Source organism: Rhinoraja longicauda, chromosome 27 (assembly GCF_053455715.1).
Source record: "Rhinoraja longicauda isolate Sanriku21f chromosome 27, sRhiLon1.1, whole genome shotgun sequence".
Taxonomy (NCBI): domain Eukaryota; kingdom Metazoa; phylum Chordata; class Chondrichthyes; order Rajiformes; family Arhynchobatidae; genus Rhinoraja; species Rhinoraja longicauda.
In genome coordinates this window covers 7,432,883-7,452,698 of record NC_135979.1, presented here as the reverse complement: position 1 = coordinate 7,452,698, position 19,816 = coordinate 7,432,883, and the positions used below count along the sequence as shown (strand labels likewise).

Below are 19,816 nucleotides of genomic sequence, written 5' to 3'. Positions count from 1 at the left end.
ATAAACAAATGGGGAAATTATAGCTCACAAAACTCAAATTGCACTGATATAATAAAAATTAACTGCAGATGTTGGTTTATACCAAAGATAGACACAAAGTGCTGGAGTAACTCAGCGAGTCAGGCTGCATCTCTGGAGAAAATGGATAGGTGACGTTTCAGGTCGGGACCCTTCTTCAGACTTTAAAATTGTACTGATATATCTAGTCTAGTTTGGTTTAGTTTAGAGATACATCACGGAAACAAGCCCTTTGGCCCACCAGGTCTGCGCCGACCAGCGATCCCCACATATTAACACCACCCTACACATACTCGGGACAATTTTCACATTTACGAAGCCAATTGACCTACAAACATGCACGTCTTTGGAGTGTGGGAGAAAACCGAAGATCTCTGAGAAAACCCACGCAGGTCACGGGGAGAACGTACAAACAGCACCCGTGGTCGGGATCGATCTGAAGGGGCTGCTCCTCAAGTTCTGGCTCCATTTTAGCCCTATGCTTTTAATGTTTGGGCACCCGGTACAGAGGGGGGAGGGTCGGGAGGGAGGAGGGGGTCTCCCTGTCGGTCTGCTCCTGGGCCTGGCCAAGATGGCCATCCGCGGGTCCAGGCAGCGGGTAGTCGACGGCCTCACAGAGGTCGGCTGCCTACCCCTGTTCCGGGCTTACGTCCGTGCCCGCGTGTCCCTGGAGAGGGAACGCTGGTCGCCGCGGAGGGTCGAATGTATTGTTGACAGAGATGGCGGGATTTTAACGTGAAAATTGTTTATTTTGTAATCTGCCGATACAGGCGGCTTTTGTTTGATCACATTTTGCTTAGTATTTTTGTATGTTTTTCTTTGGAATAAAACTTTTATATTTATTTTAAAAAAAATTAAAGTGGTCAGGATCGAATCCGTGCCGCTGTATTTGAAGTTTAAAGTTAAATCTGCTAAATGTTAATGTTAAATAAATAGTCTTCCACTTGTATCAAAATATTCCATCTTTCTATTTAATTCAAAGTCATTAGACTGTAACCTGCAGCAATCAGGTATGCGGAATTAATACAGGTGTATTTGCATTACTCAAAGGTAATTGTGGTAATTACTTGAATATCATTAACATGCAGAAATGTGGCTCGTGATGAGGCTGAAGACTCTGTTTCCGTTTAGATACGAGTCCAAATCATTAATTGCTGACCTGAATTATTCACAGCATATCTACCTGCGTGTGTACAAAGATAAACACATTTTTCCTTCCACGTGTAATTTGAATCACCAACGATTGTTTGTAAACCGACAATAAGGTAACCTTATGGCAAAGCCCGGTGTTAAATCAGGGCCCTCTGCTTTAGTCCATGGGAGGCAAATTCCAACCTTCCTTGAGGCTGAGATTCACATAGAGGGCTCATCTCAGCAGCAAATTGCAGTTCGACAGGGTTGCTTGAGGAAGAGAAAATAGAGCAAGGCTTTAATTAATGTTCAGCCTTCAAATGGAAATGTCGGAGGCCGCAAGAGAGCTGTGCAGGCTGGACAACCGGCAAAAGGAAACTGCCAGACATACAACATGCACTTGAAATAAACAGGCCATCTGAACAACAGGCCATCTGTACAGGAAAGCAGCCACACAAAAAGCTGGAGTAACTCAGCGCGTCAGTCAGCAAATGTAGACACAAAGTGAATAGGTGACGTTTCAGGTCGAGACCCTTCTTCAGACCTGAGAGTCAAGGGAAAGAGAAACGAGAGATCGAGAACAAAAGTGAATGAAAGACATGCAAAAAAAGGAACGATGATGAATGGCGGACAGGCGACACACAAACTGGGGTGACGGCAAATTATAATTTAAAGGCAAATCACAACAAAGTCAGGGTACAGAGAAGATTTACAAGGATGTTGCAAGAACTCGAGTGCCGGAGCTGTAGGGAGGTTGAGCAGGCTAGGACTTTATTCCTCGGAGCGCAGGAGGATGAGGTGATCTTAGAGGTACACAGAATCACGAGAGGAATAGATCGGGTAAACGCAGTCTCTTGCCCAGAGTAGGGGAAATCGTGAACCAACATCCTCATATGACTTTTTGACAGGTAAATGGAGAGGAAAGGTTTCGAGGGATGTGGCCAGAGGCAGGCACATGGGACGCTGAGATGGGCATCTTGGTCGGCATGGACGTATTGGGCTGAAGGGCCTGTTTCAGCGTTGTATGACTCTGACTGTAAATCAATCGTGAAATTAATTATTTGAATGGTTGTTCTTGTAAAACCTCTGGCGCTACTTTAAGTTGTTGATTTTTATTTTATACATATGCCAGATCAGAGAAAAGACAAATCGTTTAATGCAGCTTTGTTCTCAATCTTACATATTTGTTAATATTTAATTTTAAAAAGCTGTCTCTGAAATCTCAGAGGCAACAGAGAGGCATGTCCCACATCCGGACTAAACTCAGATCCTGGGGGGACAGGGCTTTCTCCATCGCTGCTCCCACCCTATGGAACTCACTACCCCAAACCATTAGAGACTCCCCCACACTCACCACATTCAAAACATCGCTGAAGTCTCACCTGTTCAGCACTGCCTTCAACCACTGAAGGTCACCTCACCTACTGTCTCCTTTCTCTGTTCATTTATTTATTTACTTATTTATCTATTTATTAATTTCCCTATGTTCTCAAAATCTCTGTAAAGCGTCTTTGAGTATATGAAAAGCGCTATATAAATAAAATGTATTATTATTATTATTATGTCTGCCTTGCCTTTGAATGGAAGAGGTGCGTTAGATCATGTTCCCTTGGCTCTCCTGGCAGCATCAGCGCGTGGCATTCTAGCAGGCTTACTTCAGCACATACCTCTAAATTAGCATTTGGATCAAGTTGTGCTCACTTAATACATTGGCCTGGCAAAGCAAAAATGCTCACGACTGATCTCAAAAACAGCAGTCATTTGATCTTTGCAAACAACTATATTCTGGTGCGACAAATCCCAACTTACGTAACGGGCAACTCGCATCAAGGCGCACTTACGTAAGCGATTCTTTGGGGTCTCCGCGTCGATAGTAAATTTACGTGTGCGCAGTCGTGCTTCAGTTTCCGACTTACGTAACATCAGACTTACGCCATGGGGTCCATGGGAAGCATCTTACGTACGCCGGGGAGCGTTTGTATAAAACGCATACACATGTATATTTGTTTGGTATAATGTTTACTTGGCCAGCTTTCCTTATTGCATCCTCAAAAACAGAGCTTGTACAAGCCTCTGGGTGCCCATCTCCAAACTCGTATGGAGTTCCATCCAAATTAATGTAACACGGAGGATGCCACAGAAGGCTGTGGAGGCCAAGCCGATGGATATTTTTAAGGCAGAGATAGATAAATTCTTGATTAATGCGGGTGTCAGGGGTTATGGGGAGAAGGCAGGAGAATGGGGTTAGGAGGGAGAGTCACGATTGAATGGTGGAATGGACTTGATGGGCAGAATGGCTTAATTCTGCTCATATCACTTATGAATCAATATATGCTGCACACAACAATTTGCAAATAAAGAAACTGAAGCCCAAAGCTGATAATGCAATTGCTTCCATTGATATGGAATGTTAAAAATATCCTTTGAGCCAATTTGATCAACATGCCTGTTATCGAACAGCGTGTTTGGCAAAGTCGTCGATGTTGGAAGGTGCCAATAGTGTCAAACTAACTCTGGCAAATGATAACTTTTTCCCCCAATTAATGCAATAACATATGGGTTTAGCTTTAGTTATAGAGACACAGCGTGGAAACAGGCCCTTGGGGCCACTGAGTCCATGCCAACCAGCGATCCCCGTACACATTGTAAAATGTCGTAAGATATTCCACAAGAACATTAAAAACATTAGCAGATCTCCGAGAAGGATGCCAATTTTAAAATAGTATAAGAAAATAACTACAGATGCTGGTACAAATCGATTTATTCACAAAATGCTGGAGTAACTCAGCAGGTCAGGCAGCATCTCGGGAGAGAAGGAATGGGTGACGTTTCGGGTCGAGACCCTTCTTCAGACTGATGTCAAGGGGGCGGGACAAAAAAAGGCTAAATATGCCAATTTTAAAATCCAGGTTTAATTTAGTTTAGGGATACAATACGGAAACAGGCCCTTCGGCCCACCGAGTCCATGCCGACCACTGATCACCATCAAGACCAGCCAGCTGTGCCAATGAATTCTACAGATTCACCACCCTCTGACTAAAGAAATTCCTCCCCATCTCCCGACTAAAGGTACGTCCTTTTATTCTGAGCCCGTGACTCTTGTCCTAGACTCTCCCACCAGTGAAAACATCCTCTCCACATCCACTCTATCTAGGCCTTTCACTATTCAGTAAGTTTCAAAGAGGTGCCCCCCTCATCCTTCTAAACTCCATGAGTACAGGCCCAGTGCAGTCAAACGCTCATCATATGTTAACACAATCACTCCTGGGATCATAAAACGCTCCAAATCATTCACTCTCACCTCATCTCTGGAGTTCAACTCTTCAGACCACAATTGGACCCAAGCTTTTATAAGGTGTGGGGCAGAGTGGGATTGGTGAAACTCAACTTGGACATTGGTTAATGGTTATTGATCAGCTTTGATTGATTGCTGCACTAATGGTCTTTCCATTATATTGTTGATGATTGAGAGTAATTAGTCGGATGTGGGTTTTCTGCTTTGAAACACAGCCGGGCAATTTCCCACATTGTTTGGTAGATGCTGTAGCCACAACTACATTGGAACAACTTAGGAGTACAGCTAGTGCAAGAGAACAGATCTTCAGCACAACGAGCCAGAGAGCTATCTGGCCCCATAGCCGTTACAATGTCCAGAATTACCACAGCCATTCAGCTCTAATCTGGTCATCCTTGAAATCCTAATTATAAAGGAATCACATTGGTTTATATTTAGCCTGTTGGATTTGCTGCAATAACCAAAACATAATCTCACTACATGACACAAATACCTCAACTTGCATTTGTATCAGAGGTCCCAAAGTGATTTGCAGTCAATGCTGTATTGTCAAGTCAAGTCAATTGTATTTGTATAGCGCATTTAAACACAACCCACGTTGACCAAAGTGCTGTACATCAGTGCTGTACTAAAAAAGAACATACAATAGCACACAAACCTAACAGCACATACATAAACAGTTTACAGTGCCCCCTCAGAGGGGCTCAAACGCTAGGGAATAGAAGTAGGTTTTGAGCCTGGACTTAAAGGAGTCGATGGAGGGGGCAGTTCTGATGGGGAGTGGGATGCTGTTCCACAGTCTAGGAGCTGCAACCGCAAAAGCGCGGTCACCCCTGAGCTTAAGCCTAGACAGAATTGTCACTTGGAATAAGCAACTAATTATTCCAACATCATTTGAAGGTGTCATGGTTTCTATCTTAAATGTTCCCTGAGGAAGCTCATTGTAGCTCCACATAAAATCAATCCTCCTGCACAAAACCATAGTCTAATTGCAACTGCAATCTTAATCGAACTGCAACGCCCCATCAATGCACCCTGTCAACCTTGTTCAGGTGTCAAGCAGCATTCGTGGAGGCAAGAGGCATGAAGCAAAGTTTATCTCAGGGAAGCACGGTGGCGCAACAGTAGAGTTGCTGCCTTACAGCGCCAGTGACCCGGGTTCGATCCTGACTACGGGTGTTGTCTGTATGGAGTTTGTACGTTCTCATCGTGACCTGCGTGGGTTTTCACCGGGTGTTTTGGTTTCGTCTAACACTCCAAAGACGTACAGGTTTGTAGGTTATTTGGCTCGGCATCATTGTAAATTGTCCCCAGTGTGTGTAGAGAAGATCAGTTCACCCTGGCATCATGTTCGGCACAGACATTGTGGGCTGAAGGGCCTTTTCCTGTGCTGTACTGCTTTACCTTTGATGATGAAATCTGACTTCTGGCCCCAGGTCTTAACCCAATTTGGAACAATTAACAGGAGAACCATGGTTGACTTACTGACTGTTTAAATGTACTGGATGGACAATAGACAATAGATGCAGGAGGAGGCCATTCGGCACTTTGAGCCAGCACCGCCATTCAATGTGATCATGGCTGATCATTCTCAATCAGTACCCCGTTCCTGCCTTCTCCCCATACCCCCTGACTCCGCTATCCTTAAGAGCTCTATCCAGCTCTCTCTTGAATGCATTCAGAGAATTGGCCTCCACTGCCTTCTGCCTACTCCCTTGTATACTGGACAATGTACACATGGCATGGCAAACTAGGGGAGTTTCAACCTTTCACTCTGTTGGTTCCATTGTGTGTTAGAAACGGGAATATGAAAGCATTGCTCAACTCAACATCTCCATTCCCCACCTCATTCTGTGGACACAAATCTTGCAGTTTTAAACAGAAAGGATGAAAACTGGACATTTGAAAGATGTAGTTTAAAAAAAAAAAAGATTCGTTCAGATACAGTGTGGAAACAGGCCCTTTGGCCTACAGAGTCCGCACCTGGGACAATTTCACATTCACACCACAGCCAATGAACCGACAAACCTGTACGTCTTTGGAGTGTGGGAGGAAACTGTAGGTCACAGGGGGAATGTACAATCTCCGTACAGACAAGAACCCGTACTCAATAGACAATAGGTGCAGGAGTAGGCCATTCGGCCCTTCGAGCCAGCACCACCATTCAATGTGATCATGGCTGATCATTCTCAATCAGTACCCCGTTCCTGCCTTCTCCCCATACCCCCTGACTCCGCTATCCGTAAGAGCTCTATCTAGCTCTCTCTTGAATGCATTCAGAGAATTGGCCTCCACTGCCTTCTGAGGCACAGAATTCCACAGATTCACAACTCTCTGACTGAAAAAGTTTTTCCTCATCTCCGTTCTAAATGGTCTACCCCTTATTCTTAAACTGTGGCCCCTTGTTCTCGACTCCCCCAACATTGGGAACATGTTTCCTGCCTCTAACGTGTCCAACCCCTTAATAATCTTATACGTTTCGATAAGATCCCCTCTCATCCTTCTCGGTCGAACCCAGGCCTCTGGCACTGTAAGGCATGAGCTGTACTGCTGCGGCACCCTTAGCTACAGATAGACCCAAAGAGAAATCAGGGAACCTTGTGGAACATGACTCTCACCACAAGATGGTCACTCGGGATGAGTCATATCTTACATTGCAATACCGTTCCTTTTTCTTTTCACCAGTATCAAGTCAAGAACAAATTTGAGCAACATTGGCACAATTTATTTTCGCTGACTGTTCAAGAGAACCAAGGATGTGGTCTTGTGAAGGAAGTGCACATGGTTCTAAATGGGCGGACCAATCCAAATAGTTCCTCTTGGACGTGATAACAGAGGAACAGTTTGTCTGCGGTCTGCCAACAGCTCACAATCCTTCCCATGAATGTATATTTTTAAGGCAGAGATAGGTAGACTCTTGATTAGTGTGGGCTTCAGGGGTTATGGGGAGAAGGCAGGAGAATGGGCAGACTGGGGTTGTTTTCCCTGGAGCAGAGAAGGCTGAGAGGGGACATGATCGAGGTGTACAAGCACGGTAGCGCAGCGGTAGAGTTGCTGCTTTACAGCGAATGCAGCGCCGGAGACTCAGGTTCGATCCTGACTACGGGTGCTGCACTGTAAGGAGTTTGTACGTTCTCCCCGTGACCTGCGTGGGTTTTCTCCGAGATCTTCGGTTTCCTCCCACACTCCAAAGACGTACAGGTATGTAGGTTAATTGGCTGGGTAAATGTAAAAATTGTCCCTAGTGGGTGTAGGATAGTGTTAATGTACGGGGATCACTGGGCGGCACGGACTTGGAGGGCCGAAAAGGCCTGTTTCCGGCTGTATGTGTATGGTATGGTATGATATGAGGGGCATGGATAGGGTAGATGGCGGGAAACTTCTTCCACTGGTGGAAGGTTCAACAACGAGGGGACATAGATACAGGGTAAGGGGAGGGAGGTTTCGGGGGGATGTGAGAAAAAACTTTTTCACCCAGAGGGTGGTTGGAGTCTGGAACTCACTGCCTGGGGTGGTGGTGGAGGCGGGAACACTCACAATGTTTAAGAGGCATTTGGATGGGCACTTGAAATGCTACAACATTCAGGGCTACGGTCCAAATGCGGGAAAATGGGATTAAAATTAGACTGTGTTTGGTAACCGGCGGCGCGGACACGATGGACCGAAGGGCCTCTTTCTGTGCTGTAGGACTCTATGACTCTAATGGGGTTAGGAGGGAGAGATAGACCAGCCACGATTGAATGGTGGAGTAAACGTGATGGGCCGAGTGGCCTAATTCTGCCCTGAACACGTATAAACTCATGAACGGGTCAGGATTTCCATTCTTCAGCCGATTTCCGAGCTGAAAATCCAAACTTATGCTGAGGCGCGATTCAAATTCACAAGTTTGCTGTGTCAAAGCAAAGATTTTGTACACACGATGCCCACAAGTTGACAGAGGCAATTTTTAAAAAGATCATTGACCGAGAGATCTTGGCATTGCTGACAAGACTGTCATCTTCAGAGATACATCGCGGAAACAGGCAAGGCCTGTATCGGCTCACCGAGTCCACCCAACCAGCGATCCCCGCACACTTACACTATCCTGCACACACTATGGACAATTTTACAGTTATACACCCAAGTCAATTAACATACAAACCTGTACGTCTTTGGAGTGGGGGATTTGGATGAGAAGGTACATGGCATGATTAGCAAGTTCGTAATGTTTAAAGAAACATTTAGACAGGTACGTGGACAAGACGGGTTTAGAGGGATATGGGCCAAACGCAGGTAGGTAGAACGAGTGTAGTTGGAGCATGTTGGTCGGCGTGGGCAGGTTGGGCCGAAGGGCATGTTTCCACGCTGTGTGACTCTCTGATTATCCATAACCATCATGTTGAAAAGATGGTGGAGGAGATACAGAATGAAAATGTGGGAGGAGACTGGAGCACCCGGAGAAAAGTCATGCGGTCACAGGAACAACGTACAAACTCCGTACGGGCAGCACCCGTAGTCAGGATTGAACCTGGGCCTCTGGCGCTTTAAGGCAGCAAAGCTGCGCTACCGTGCCGCCCTGATATTATCCTGATATTCTCCAGACAAGGAGGGTCGCGTGAAATATAAATAATATTCCCCGATCCTTTTGTGCATTCAATGCATTTGTTTGTTTAACCATTTTATACCATTTATTTCAATAACCTACCCAGGTGGCAAATATGTCTGGGCAAATCCAAAGCAATTTGAGCTCAATTTATTTAGTTCCATTCACGATAATGGAAGACCGAATCTATAGGTCTTTAATAATCAGCACTTGTGGTTGTTATGGTGACAATAATTCTTCAGATTATTTTTGTAGTTTGTACTATTTATTGGCAATTTACAATGATGAGAATCACACACTCCTTCCCCAGAGAATGTGTTGTAAAAATCATCTTACGTCGCTCACAAGTTTCCAGTCCCTGGTATCACTTTTCTTATTTATCCATCCTGTATTATTAAATAACATCTTATAGTCATAGAGTGATACAATGTGGAAACAGGTCCTTCGGCCCAACTTGCCCACACCTTCCAACATGTCCCATCTACACTGGTCCCGCCTGCCTGCATTTGGCCCATATCCCTCTAAACCCGTCCTATCCATGTACCTGTCTAAATGTTTCTTATTTCGGGATAATATTCAGGAACTATTCAAAGGGGAATAACATTTTATGATACTGCCTCCAGCCTAGCAGTGAATTTAACCAGTCACGAGGTATGGCAGTTGAAAAGATTGAAGCTGCCATTTTGGAACCTCAGACTTTCTTGCCAACCTGCCTGACGACACTTTTATATTCCAAGTTATCCACCTGCAACCTGTTAGTACCGCGGGAAGAAGGGAAACATGTTTAGGCACCTTACAGCAGCAGCTTCTGAAGCTAGCTTCAATTTTTTTTGCACGTTCTCGCTAACCGATCGTTCAATGCTACCCAAATCTCTAAAAGTTGCCCTGGTATTCATCTTCATTTGGCATCACTGTTCATCTGGACTTTCTTAATCCTTCTTCCACATCTACCTCTGTTGTCTACTATCTACCTCTTGTCTACTATCTACCTCTTGTCTACTATCTACCTCTTGTCTACTATCTACCTCTGTTGTCTACTATCTACCTCTTGTCTACTATCTACCTCTTGTCTACTATCTACCTCTTGTCGACAATCTACCTCTTGTCTACTATCTACCTCTTGTCTACTATCTACCACTGTTGTCTACTATCTACCTCTTGTCTACTATCTACCTCTTGTCTACTATCTACCACTGTTGTCTACTATCTACCTCTGTTGTCCACTATCTACCTCTGTTGTCCACTATCTACCACTGTTGTCTACTATCTACCACTGTTGTCTACCATCTACCTCTGTTGTCCACTATCTACCTCTGTTGTCCACTATCTACCTCTGTTGTCCACTATCTACCACTGTTGTCTACTATCTACCACTGTTGTCTCTCGGACTATCCTTGACCAGCCTTTGTTGGCTTTACCTTGCACTAACCGTTATTCCCTTATCATGTAAATGGATTGATTGTAATCGTGCATTGTCTTTCTGCTGGCTGGATAGCACGCAACAAAAGCTTTTCACACGTGACAATAAACTAAACTGAACTGGACTGAACAGTAATTTCCTATTTAACCCATTTACACACCCTTTATTCTCCTTCTCATAGAACAGTACAGTGTAGGATCAGGCCCTTCAGCCCATAATGTGTGCCAAACAGCATGTCAAGACCAACTCTCATTTGCCTCCATTTAATCCATATCCCTCAATATCCATATGCGAACGTTTGTGAAGATAGAACATTTGAAGGGTCTTTTCCTAAAGTATAGAAAATAGGTGCAGGAGAAGGCCATTCGGCCCTTCGAGCCAGCACTGCCATTCAATAGCACCCCCCCCCCCCCCCCCCATTTCCCTTGATCCCCTTAGCCCTAAGAGCTAAATCTAACTCTCTCTTGAAAACTTTTTATTTTCAGGGTGACCAAAACTGAACAGAATACTCTAAATGTGACCTTGCCAATGTCTTGCACAACTATAACATGACCTCCCAACTTCTACACTCAATCACCGATAAAGGCCAATGTGCCAAAACGTTACCCTTTAAGGTGATAATGTGGAACCACTATGAATATTTAGAAGATAGACACAAAATGCTGGAGTAACTCAGCGGGTCAGACAGCATCTCTGGAGAAAAGGAATAGGTGATCTTTCAGGTCAAGACCCTTGTTCAGATTGGCAGAAGAAGGGTCTCAGCCCGAAACATAAGCTGTGAGTCTTAAGAAGGGTCTCAACCCCAAATGTCACCGATTGAGTCTGAATAAGGGTCGCCTGTTCCTTTTCTTCAGAGATGCTGCCTGTCCCGCTGAGTTATTCCAGCTTTTTGTGTCAATCTTCTGTGTAAATCAGCATCTGCAGTTCCTTCCTAAACATACATGCTGTGTACATGTGTATATCATCTGTACTTTTGGTGACAAACTCTACCCATCTGCTAATCAAACTCCTCTCATCTGTACCCACCTATCACTTGCCAGGCCTCTTCCTGCCCTCACCTCTTTTCCAGCTTTCTTCCCCTATTACAGTCAAACTGAAGGGTCCTGAACCATAACGTCACCTGTCGAGTTCCTCTGCAGCTGTTGCCTGGCCTGCTGAATTCCTCCCGCAATTTTTGCTTTGCTCCAGATTCCAGCACCTGCAGTTTCTTATATCTCTCACCTCAATACCGAAGTAGTGGCCAACATTTCTGTGCAAATTGACAGCCTAAAATGCCAGAAGATCCCTAATATAGTCACAAAAAGCTGGAGTAACTCGGCGGGTCAGGCAGCATCTCTGGAGAAACGTTATAGGTGACATTTCTGGTTGGAACCCTTCTTCAGACCTATTCCTTTTCTCCATAGATTCCGCCTGACCCGCCGAGTTAGAACGGAGATGAGGAAGAACTTTTTCAGTCAGAGAGTGGTGAAGGTGTGGAATTCTCTGCCTCAGAAGGCAGTGGAGGCCAGTTCGTTGGATGCTTTCAAGAGAGAGCTGGATAGAGCTCTTAAGGATAGCGGAGTGAGGGGGTATGAGGAGAAGGCAGGAACGGGGTACTGATTGAGAGTGATCAGCCATGATCGCATTGAATGGCGGTGCTGGCTCGAAGGGCTGAATGGCCTACTCCTGCACCTATTGTCTATTGTCTATTGTCTATTGAGTTACTCCAGCATTTTGTGTCCATCTCTGGTATGAACCAGCGCCTGCAGTTCCTTCTGAAGAAGGGTCTCGACCCGAAACGTCACCCATTCCTTCTCTCCCGAGATGCTGCCTGACCTGCTGAGTTACTCCAGCATTTTGTGAATAAATCCTTCCTACACAAGTTTAGTTAAGAGATACAGCGCAGAAACAGGTCATTCGGCCCACCGAGTCCGCACAGACCAGCGATCCCTGCACACTAACACACACCAGGGACAATTTTACATTTATACCAAGTCAATTAACCTACAAACCTGTACGTCTTTGGAGTGTGGGAAGAATGGGGTGGGAGCTGCTTTATGTCCTCCTCGTCCACCCTGGCTAGTTCTACGGAACTGGCAAAACTTGCAGCAAAGCGTCAACTGCGGTAACCTGAAGCACCAATTGCCACCTTTTGATTGTTGTAGTTGACATACGGAAGAAGGAGCAGGGCCCACAGTCAGGATCGAACCCGGAGTCTCTGTCTCTGTCAGGCAGCAACTCTACCGCTGCACCACCGCACCACCGCACCGCCCTGTTAGATCCCTAATGTGCAAATAATTCACACAAATGCATTTTAGATTAAGAAAAAGTGGTGACAGGAGCCAAAAACGCCAGCAACTTCACATCCTCTTCAAAGAATGCAGCAAAATGTAGTAAGAAAGCGGGCCTTAGCTAATATCAAAAGAATAGCCATTTATTCACAGAGAATGAGAATTCACTTTGCCTCACTCAAGGCAGCCGAGAATCCTGCTCGCATTCCTGTCAAAATACAAAACTAGGTAATGGGAAAATCAGCTCATTTCATGAAATAATTCATGTTTTCATTGGGACGATTGTACTCATTAGATACAGTGTACGATTTGCCATAATCTCCAGCAGTATCTTGATGGTAATCACATTGTAGGAACGCTTCAAGCCGATATCCATGTGTTTCCAAAAATATTTTTAAAGGGCAAAATTCTCATGAAAAATGTATTGGTTTGCTCTCTAGTGGCCTGGTGGATGTTCTTTCCGAATGACACTGGGTCATTCAGCCAGAATATCATGGGCTGCATTGTCTTTGTGTTATAGTTAAACAATGTATTTCTGAACCAGGGTCCAGAGAACGATTAAAGAGAGAGGGAGACCCTTCTTCAGTTTGAATTGTCCCAATCTGCCTCATTTTTTCCCAAAGCCAACCTTCTAATCTACTTTGAGTTTAGTCTATTGTCACGTGTACCAAGGTACAGTGAAAAGCTGAAGATAGACACAGAAGCTGGAGTAACTCAGCAGAACAGCAGACAGCCTCTCTGGAGTGACGTTTCGGGTCGAGACCCTTCTTCCTTCTCTCCAGAGATGCTGCCCATCCGGCTGAGTTACTCCAGTGTTTGCGTCTATCTTCAGCTTTTCACTGTACCTCGGTACACATGACAATAGACTAAACTCAAACTAGATGAGAAGGTTGTCTTTGGACAAAATGAGGACAAACCCTTGAATGGTTTCTTTATCAGCACATGCACCCTATTCTTTTTGCATACAGCTCAGCAAAACTGTACCTGTACACAAGCACAATCGATCCAGTCAGTACAGTCTGTGCAGAACAGTCCACCGAGTCAAGATTCATGAGGCACCATTTCACAATGTTGCCAATTTGGGACAACATGAGACAGATGGCTTGGGACAATTTGGGACAAGATTAGATGCTTGTTTTGGGACAGGATTAGGGGCTGGAGAAGGGAGAGGGTGGAAATGAGAGGTGCAGCGGACATTAGGGTTGGGTGGCTGCCAATTCAGAGGATAATTGAAATGGAGGCCACGTTAAAAGATATGGGGAGATAGAACAAAAGGAGGCATGTGGGATTATCCAGACCGTAGGACAAACATAACCGATCTGCATACCAACATCTCAGCAACAGTCCTTTCCACACTTCCTTTGCCAGAGAAAATTAAGTAATTAGAGCAGTGAATTTAATGAAGGTTTCTCCCTCCATCTGAAACTCTAATCTGCTCTTCAATTGTTTAATGATACACTTATTACACCATAGACATTCCAGCTGCTGCAAGCCATTTCGGTAATGAAATTTAATCAGCAGTCAGCTGGATCGAGTAGATGTCTTATTAAAACTAAGAACGGAACACCAATAGATTATTGATTCCCATCAAAGCCCAGGGGTCGAAGTTGAAGGTCAGCTCGACACTGCTAATGAGGCAGCTTCACCCCATTGCAGTCTTGCTTTTTTGAACTTGGACTCGATAACACAGGGGCCATCATTTGTCTGCACAAGATTCCAATGGGAGCAATCACATCAGTCCTTATTTCTCTGTATCACTGCACCCTTGATATGACACAAAATCCTGGAGTAACTCAGTGGGACAGGCTGCATCTCCGCATAGAAGGAATGGGTGACTTTTCGGGTCGAGACCCTTCTTCAGACTGCATCACTTTAACTTGTTCTCTCTCACATAGAAACATAGAAAATAGGTGCAGGAGTAGGCCATTCGGCCCTTCGAGCCTGCACCGCCATTCAATATGATCAAGGCTGATCATCCAACTCAGTATCCCGTACCTGCCTTCTCTCCATACCCCCTGATCCCTTTAGCCACAAGGGCCACATCTAACTCCCTCTTAAATATAGCCAATGAACTGGCCTCAACTACCTTCTGTGGCAGAGAATTCCACAGATTCACCACTCTCTGTGTGAAAAAAAAACGTTCTCATCTCGGTCCTAAAAGACTTCCCCCTTATCCTTAAACTGTGACCCCTTGTTCTGGACTTCCCCAACATCGGGAACAATCTTCCTGCATCTAGCCTGTCCAACCCCTTAAGAATTTTGTAAGTTTCTATAAGATCCCCCCTCAATTTTCTAAATTCCAGCGAGTACAAGCCGAGTCTATCCAGTCTTTCTTCATATGAAAGTCCTGCCATCCCAGGAATCAATCTGCCTGTCCCACTGAGTTACTCCAGCATTTTGTGCCTATCTTAGACAAGCTGGGATGTTAATTGACCACTGTAAATAACCTCTGAGTGTGCTCTCACACACACACACACCAATCCACTGTACTTCAATTTACTTCAGTCATTATCCTACACTCAGGGGTTATTTACAGTGGTCAATTAACATCCCAGCTTGTCTAAGATAGACACAAAATGCTGGAGTAACTCAGTGGGACAGGCAACATCTTTGGAGAGAAGGAATGGGTGGCGTTTCATGTCAAGACCCTTCTTCACCCATTCCTTCTCTCCAGAGATGCAGCCTGTCCCAGAGTTACTCCAGCATTCTTCTATCTTTGATTTAAACAAGCATCTGCAGTTCTTTCCGACACATTTCCCAGCTTGTCTAGCTTAGTTTAGAGCATGGACACCGGCCCTTCGGCCCACCAAGTCCACCCCGACCATCGATCACCCGTTCACACTAGTTATACGTTATCCCTCCCCACACACACTAGGGGTAATTTTACACAGGCCAATTAACCTGAAACCCACACGACTTTATAGACAATAGACAATAGGTGCAGGAGGAGGCCATTCGGCCCTTCGAGCCAGCACCGCCATTCAATGTGATCATGGCTGATCATTCTCAATCAGTACCCCGTTCCTGCCTTCTCCCCATACCCCCTGACTCCGCTATCCTTAAGAGCTCTATCTAGCTCTCTCTTGAATGCATTCAGAGAATTGGCCTCCACTGCCCTCTGAGGCAGAGAATTCCACAGATTCACAACTCTGACTGAAAAGGTTTTTCCTCATCTCCGTTCTAAATGGCCTACCCCTTATTCTTAAACTGTGGCCCCTTGTTCTGGACTCCCCCAACATTGGGAACATGTTTCCTGCCTCTAACGTGTCCAACCCCTTAATAATCTTATACGTTTCGATAAGATCCCCTCTCATCCTTCTAAATTCCAGTGTATATAAGCCTAGTCGCTCCAGTCTTTCAACATATGATAGTCCCGCCATTCCGGGAATTAACCTAGTAAACCTACGCTGCACGCCCTCAATAGCAAGAATATCCTTCCTCAAATTTGGAGACCAAAACTGCACACAGGACTTTGGGGTCAAACCCGCACGTCTTTGGGTTGTGGGAGAAAACTTGCATATACACAGGGAGAACGTGCAAACTCCACAGGCAGCACCCGAAGGGTGTACCGACCCGAAACATCACCTATTCCTTTTCTCCTCAGATGCTGCCTGACCCAATGAGTTACTCCAGCATTTTGTGTCTGTCTTCGGTATAAACCAGCATCGCCAGTTCCTTCCTGTAGCCGAGGGCAGGATCGAACCTGGGTCCCTGGCGCTGTGAGACAGCAGCTCTACCAGTTGCGCCACCATGCCGCACACTGGTAGAGTGGGCTGTGTGAGGAAACCCATGCAGTTAGAGAGAGAACGTGGAAACTCCACAGCACCCACAACTGCAGTACAAAATCAATGTACTGCCTATGTGAGACTTTGATGAATCAACTTGTCGAGCAATGACAGTAAATATCGATCGCACTCAGTTTTAATCCAGAGCCACGTCACATTTTGGTTAGAAATTCAGAATGATCCATCTGCTGCAAGTTTTAAATGACATGTCTAATTGTCCCTTCAAGAACAGCTGCCAAGAAATTAAATCGCTTCGCTCTTGTTTGTCCCAACACAATTATGTTGGTAGATTTTTCTATATTTAAGAAAAAGATTACTTTCACCAAACAAGCATAATCATGAAGTGGGCGAGAATGTAATTAAAGGATGCAAAACACTTGGACACTTTTTCACTCAAGAGAGTTGTGAAGCTGTGGAATTCTCTGCCTCAGAAGGCAGTGGAGGCCAATTCTCTGGATGCTTTCAAGAGAGAGTTAGATAGAGCTCTTAATGATAGCAGAGTCAAGGGATATGGGGAGAGGGCAGGAACGGGGTGCTATAGACAATAGACAATATGTGCAGGAGGAGGCCATTCGGCCCTTCGAGCCATTCAATGTGATCTTGGCTGATCATTCTCAATCAGTACCCCATACCCCCTGATCACGGTGAATGGCGGTGCTGGCTCAAAGGGCCGAATGGCCTTCTCCTGCACCTATTGTCTATTGGACCGTCAGACTTCAGGCGAGAAACTTAAGTGCATCGGGCAAGTATTTCAATTAAACATTTAAACTCCAAATTTCTGTCATAGAGGATTTTTGTTTTCTCCCTCAGAAAAATGAATGAATACAGAGGCTGGCCCGGTGGCGCAGCGGTAGAGTTGCTGCCTTACAGCGCCAGGGACCCGGGTTCGATCCTGACTACGGGTGTTGTCTGTATGGAGTTTGTATCCTCTCCCAGAGACCAGCGTGGGTTTTCTCCGAGAACTTCACACACTCCAAAGACGTACAGGTTTGTAGGTTAATCGGCTTGGTATAAATGTAAAACCGCCCCTAGTGAGTGTAGGGCTGTGTCAGTGTGCGGGTCTCGTAGGAATCTGAGCCGAAGGGTCTGTTTCCACTTTGTATCTCTAAACTAGACCTTTAAAATGAGACTGTGCATCCAGTAAATGTTCTGATTTTTCTTTTCTATATTGCAATCTTTCTAAATTTTATATAAAATTTGATTTTACTTACCAACTGAATATGGTGAAATAATGATACTTGTATTTCAGGTAAAGGACTATTAAAAAATCATATCAATTAAAAAAAAAACACATTCAGAGCAGACTTGCAATGTGTCTGAGCTGATTTTGACTCATCTCCCAAGATAAAATGGTATCAGATGCAAGCCAATGCAACAGTTTCTTGCAAACGCTCAAGACTGCAATGTTATCAAGGTCGACGAATTCTAAAAATATCACCTTTGCATGCAGTGCAGCAGATGCATCATTAATTAGCATCTCTCTTACAAATAAAGAAATGTTATATCAAATGGTGCTTCCTAAAATCCACGTTTGCTGCTCAAAACTGTTCACAGGCATTATTTCATCCGTTGCCATCACCAATTAAGAGGTTTACCTGGTGATTTCCTACTCGGGGGTAATGCTTGCCAATTACACTCAATATGTTGTCCAAATTGATAAAAAATAAAACAAGAGTGCATTGTGACCAAAATCCAATTTTAAGCCGATCTCAAAATAAATCACGCAAAATGCGATTTATTGCACAATTCTATTCTAGAGGATTAAAATCCAAATTTAACTTAGACAATATGTTCGTGTTTTCACTTTTGCATTTCAAGGAACAATTACCTCAGTTGTCAACCTTCCAGGAACCAGAGCTTAGGCACGATAGGGGGGAGAGAGAGGGGGGGAGAGAGGGGGGGAGAGAGGGGGGGAGAGAGGGGGGGAGAGAGGGGGGGAGAGAGGGGGGGAGAGAGGGGGGGAGAGAGGGGGGGAGAGAGGGGGGGAGAGAGGGGGGGAGAGAGGGGGGGAGAGAGGGGGGGAGAGAGGGGGGGAGAGAGGGGGGGAGAGAGGGGGGGAGAGAGGGGGGGAGAGAGGGGGGGAGAGAGGGGGGAGAGAGGGGGGAGAGAGGGGGGGAGAGAGGGGGGGAGAGAGGGGGGGAGAGAGGGGGGGAGAGAGGGGGGGAGAGAGGGGGGGAGAGAGGGGGGGAGAGAGGGGGGGAGAGAGGGGGGGAGAGAGGGGGGGAGAGAGAGGGGGAGAGAGAGGGGGAGAGAGAGGGGGAGAGAGAGGGGGAGAGAGAGGGGGAGAGAGAGGGGGAGAGAGAGGGGGAGAGAGAGGGGGAGAGAGAGGGGGAGAGAGAGGGGGAGAGAGAGGGGGAGAGAGAGGGGGAGAGAGAGGGGGAGAGAGAGGGGGAGAGAGAGGGGGAGAGAGAGGGGGAGAGAGAGGGGGAGAGAGAGGGGGAGAGAGAGGGGGAGAGAGAGGGGGAGAGAGAGGGGGAGAGAGAGGGGGAGAGAGAGGGGAGAGAGAGGGGGAGAGAGAGGGGGAGAGAGAGGGGGAGAGAGAGGGGGAGAGAGAGGGGGAGAGAGAGGGGGAGAGAGAGGGGAGAGAGAGGGGGAGAGAGAGGGGGAGAGAGAGGGGGAGAGAGAGGGGGAGAGAGAGAGAGAGAATATTACACCCCTGGTTAACAGGGCATTTACGAAGTAAATGGGATTTAAAAATAAGTGGCAATATTCATTGAAGAAAAATCACAGTTGCGAGAAGGAATATGTTAAAAAGATCATCAAATAAGTCCTCAAACTAAACAATATGATGTACAAGCTACAGTCCTCCAAACAATCAAACGACATTTTTTGCAGGAAATTTCTCAACGTGCAAAAGCAACATGGCAGTAATTGTGCAAGAAATCTCAAACATTAATTGTATTGTAATCAGCATAAAAACAGGATAAATAATTTCTTTTTTTTGCAGCAGAACCGTTTCCTCTCGAATTAGCTGCAGGAAATGAAACTGCAGATTAAAAGTGGAGCATAGAGACAGGGTCATACCAGCTCAGAACAGGCCCCTCGGCCAAACTTGTCCACGCCAGCCAAGATGTCGTCACATCGATGCTCGTCTCACCTGTCTGCATTTGTTCCATATTCCTCGAAACCTTTCTTATCCACACACAGACACTCCCCGACTTACGCAATGGCCGATTTACGCAATCACGCACTTAGGTAAACAATTCTGCACTCAGGAACCAGAGCTTAGGCACGATTCCCCAGTGCAATCAGGACAGTTCGTAATTTCTGCAACACTGCACGATCACTGAAGTTCACATTGGAACCAGGCCAGCA

At 45.6% G+C, this 19,816-nt stretch overlaps 2 protein-coding genes across 8 annotated transcripts in view; one reads left to right on the top strand and one right to left on the bottom strand.

The window, feature by feature from the left end:
- LOC144606726 (cAMP-dependent protein kinase inhibitor alpha-like) overlaps positions 1-19,816 on the bottom strand; it is a 692,291-nt gene that overhangs the window by 23,508 nt on the left and 648,967 nt on the right. The window lies entirely within an intron of this gene.
- The window catches only part of LOC144606621 (serine incorporator 1-like), a 129,967-nt gene continuing 113,028 nt past the window's right edge, over positions 2,878-19,816 (top strand). Inside the window, 1 exon segment of the mRNA XM_078422892.1 lies at positions 2,878-2,990. Coding sequence (XP_078279018.1) covers positions 2,878-2,990 — 113 coding nt within the window.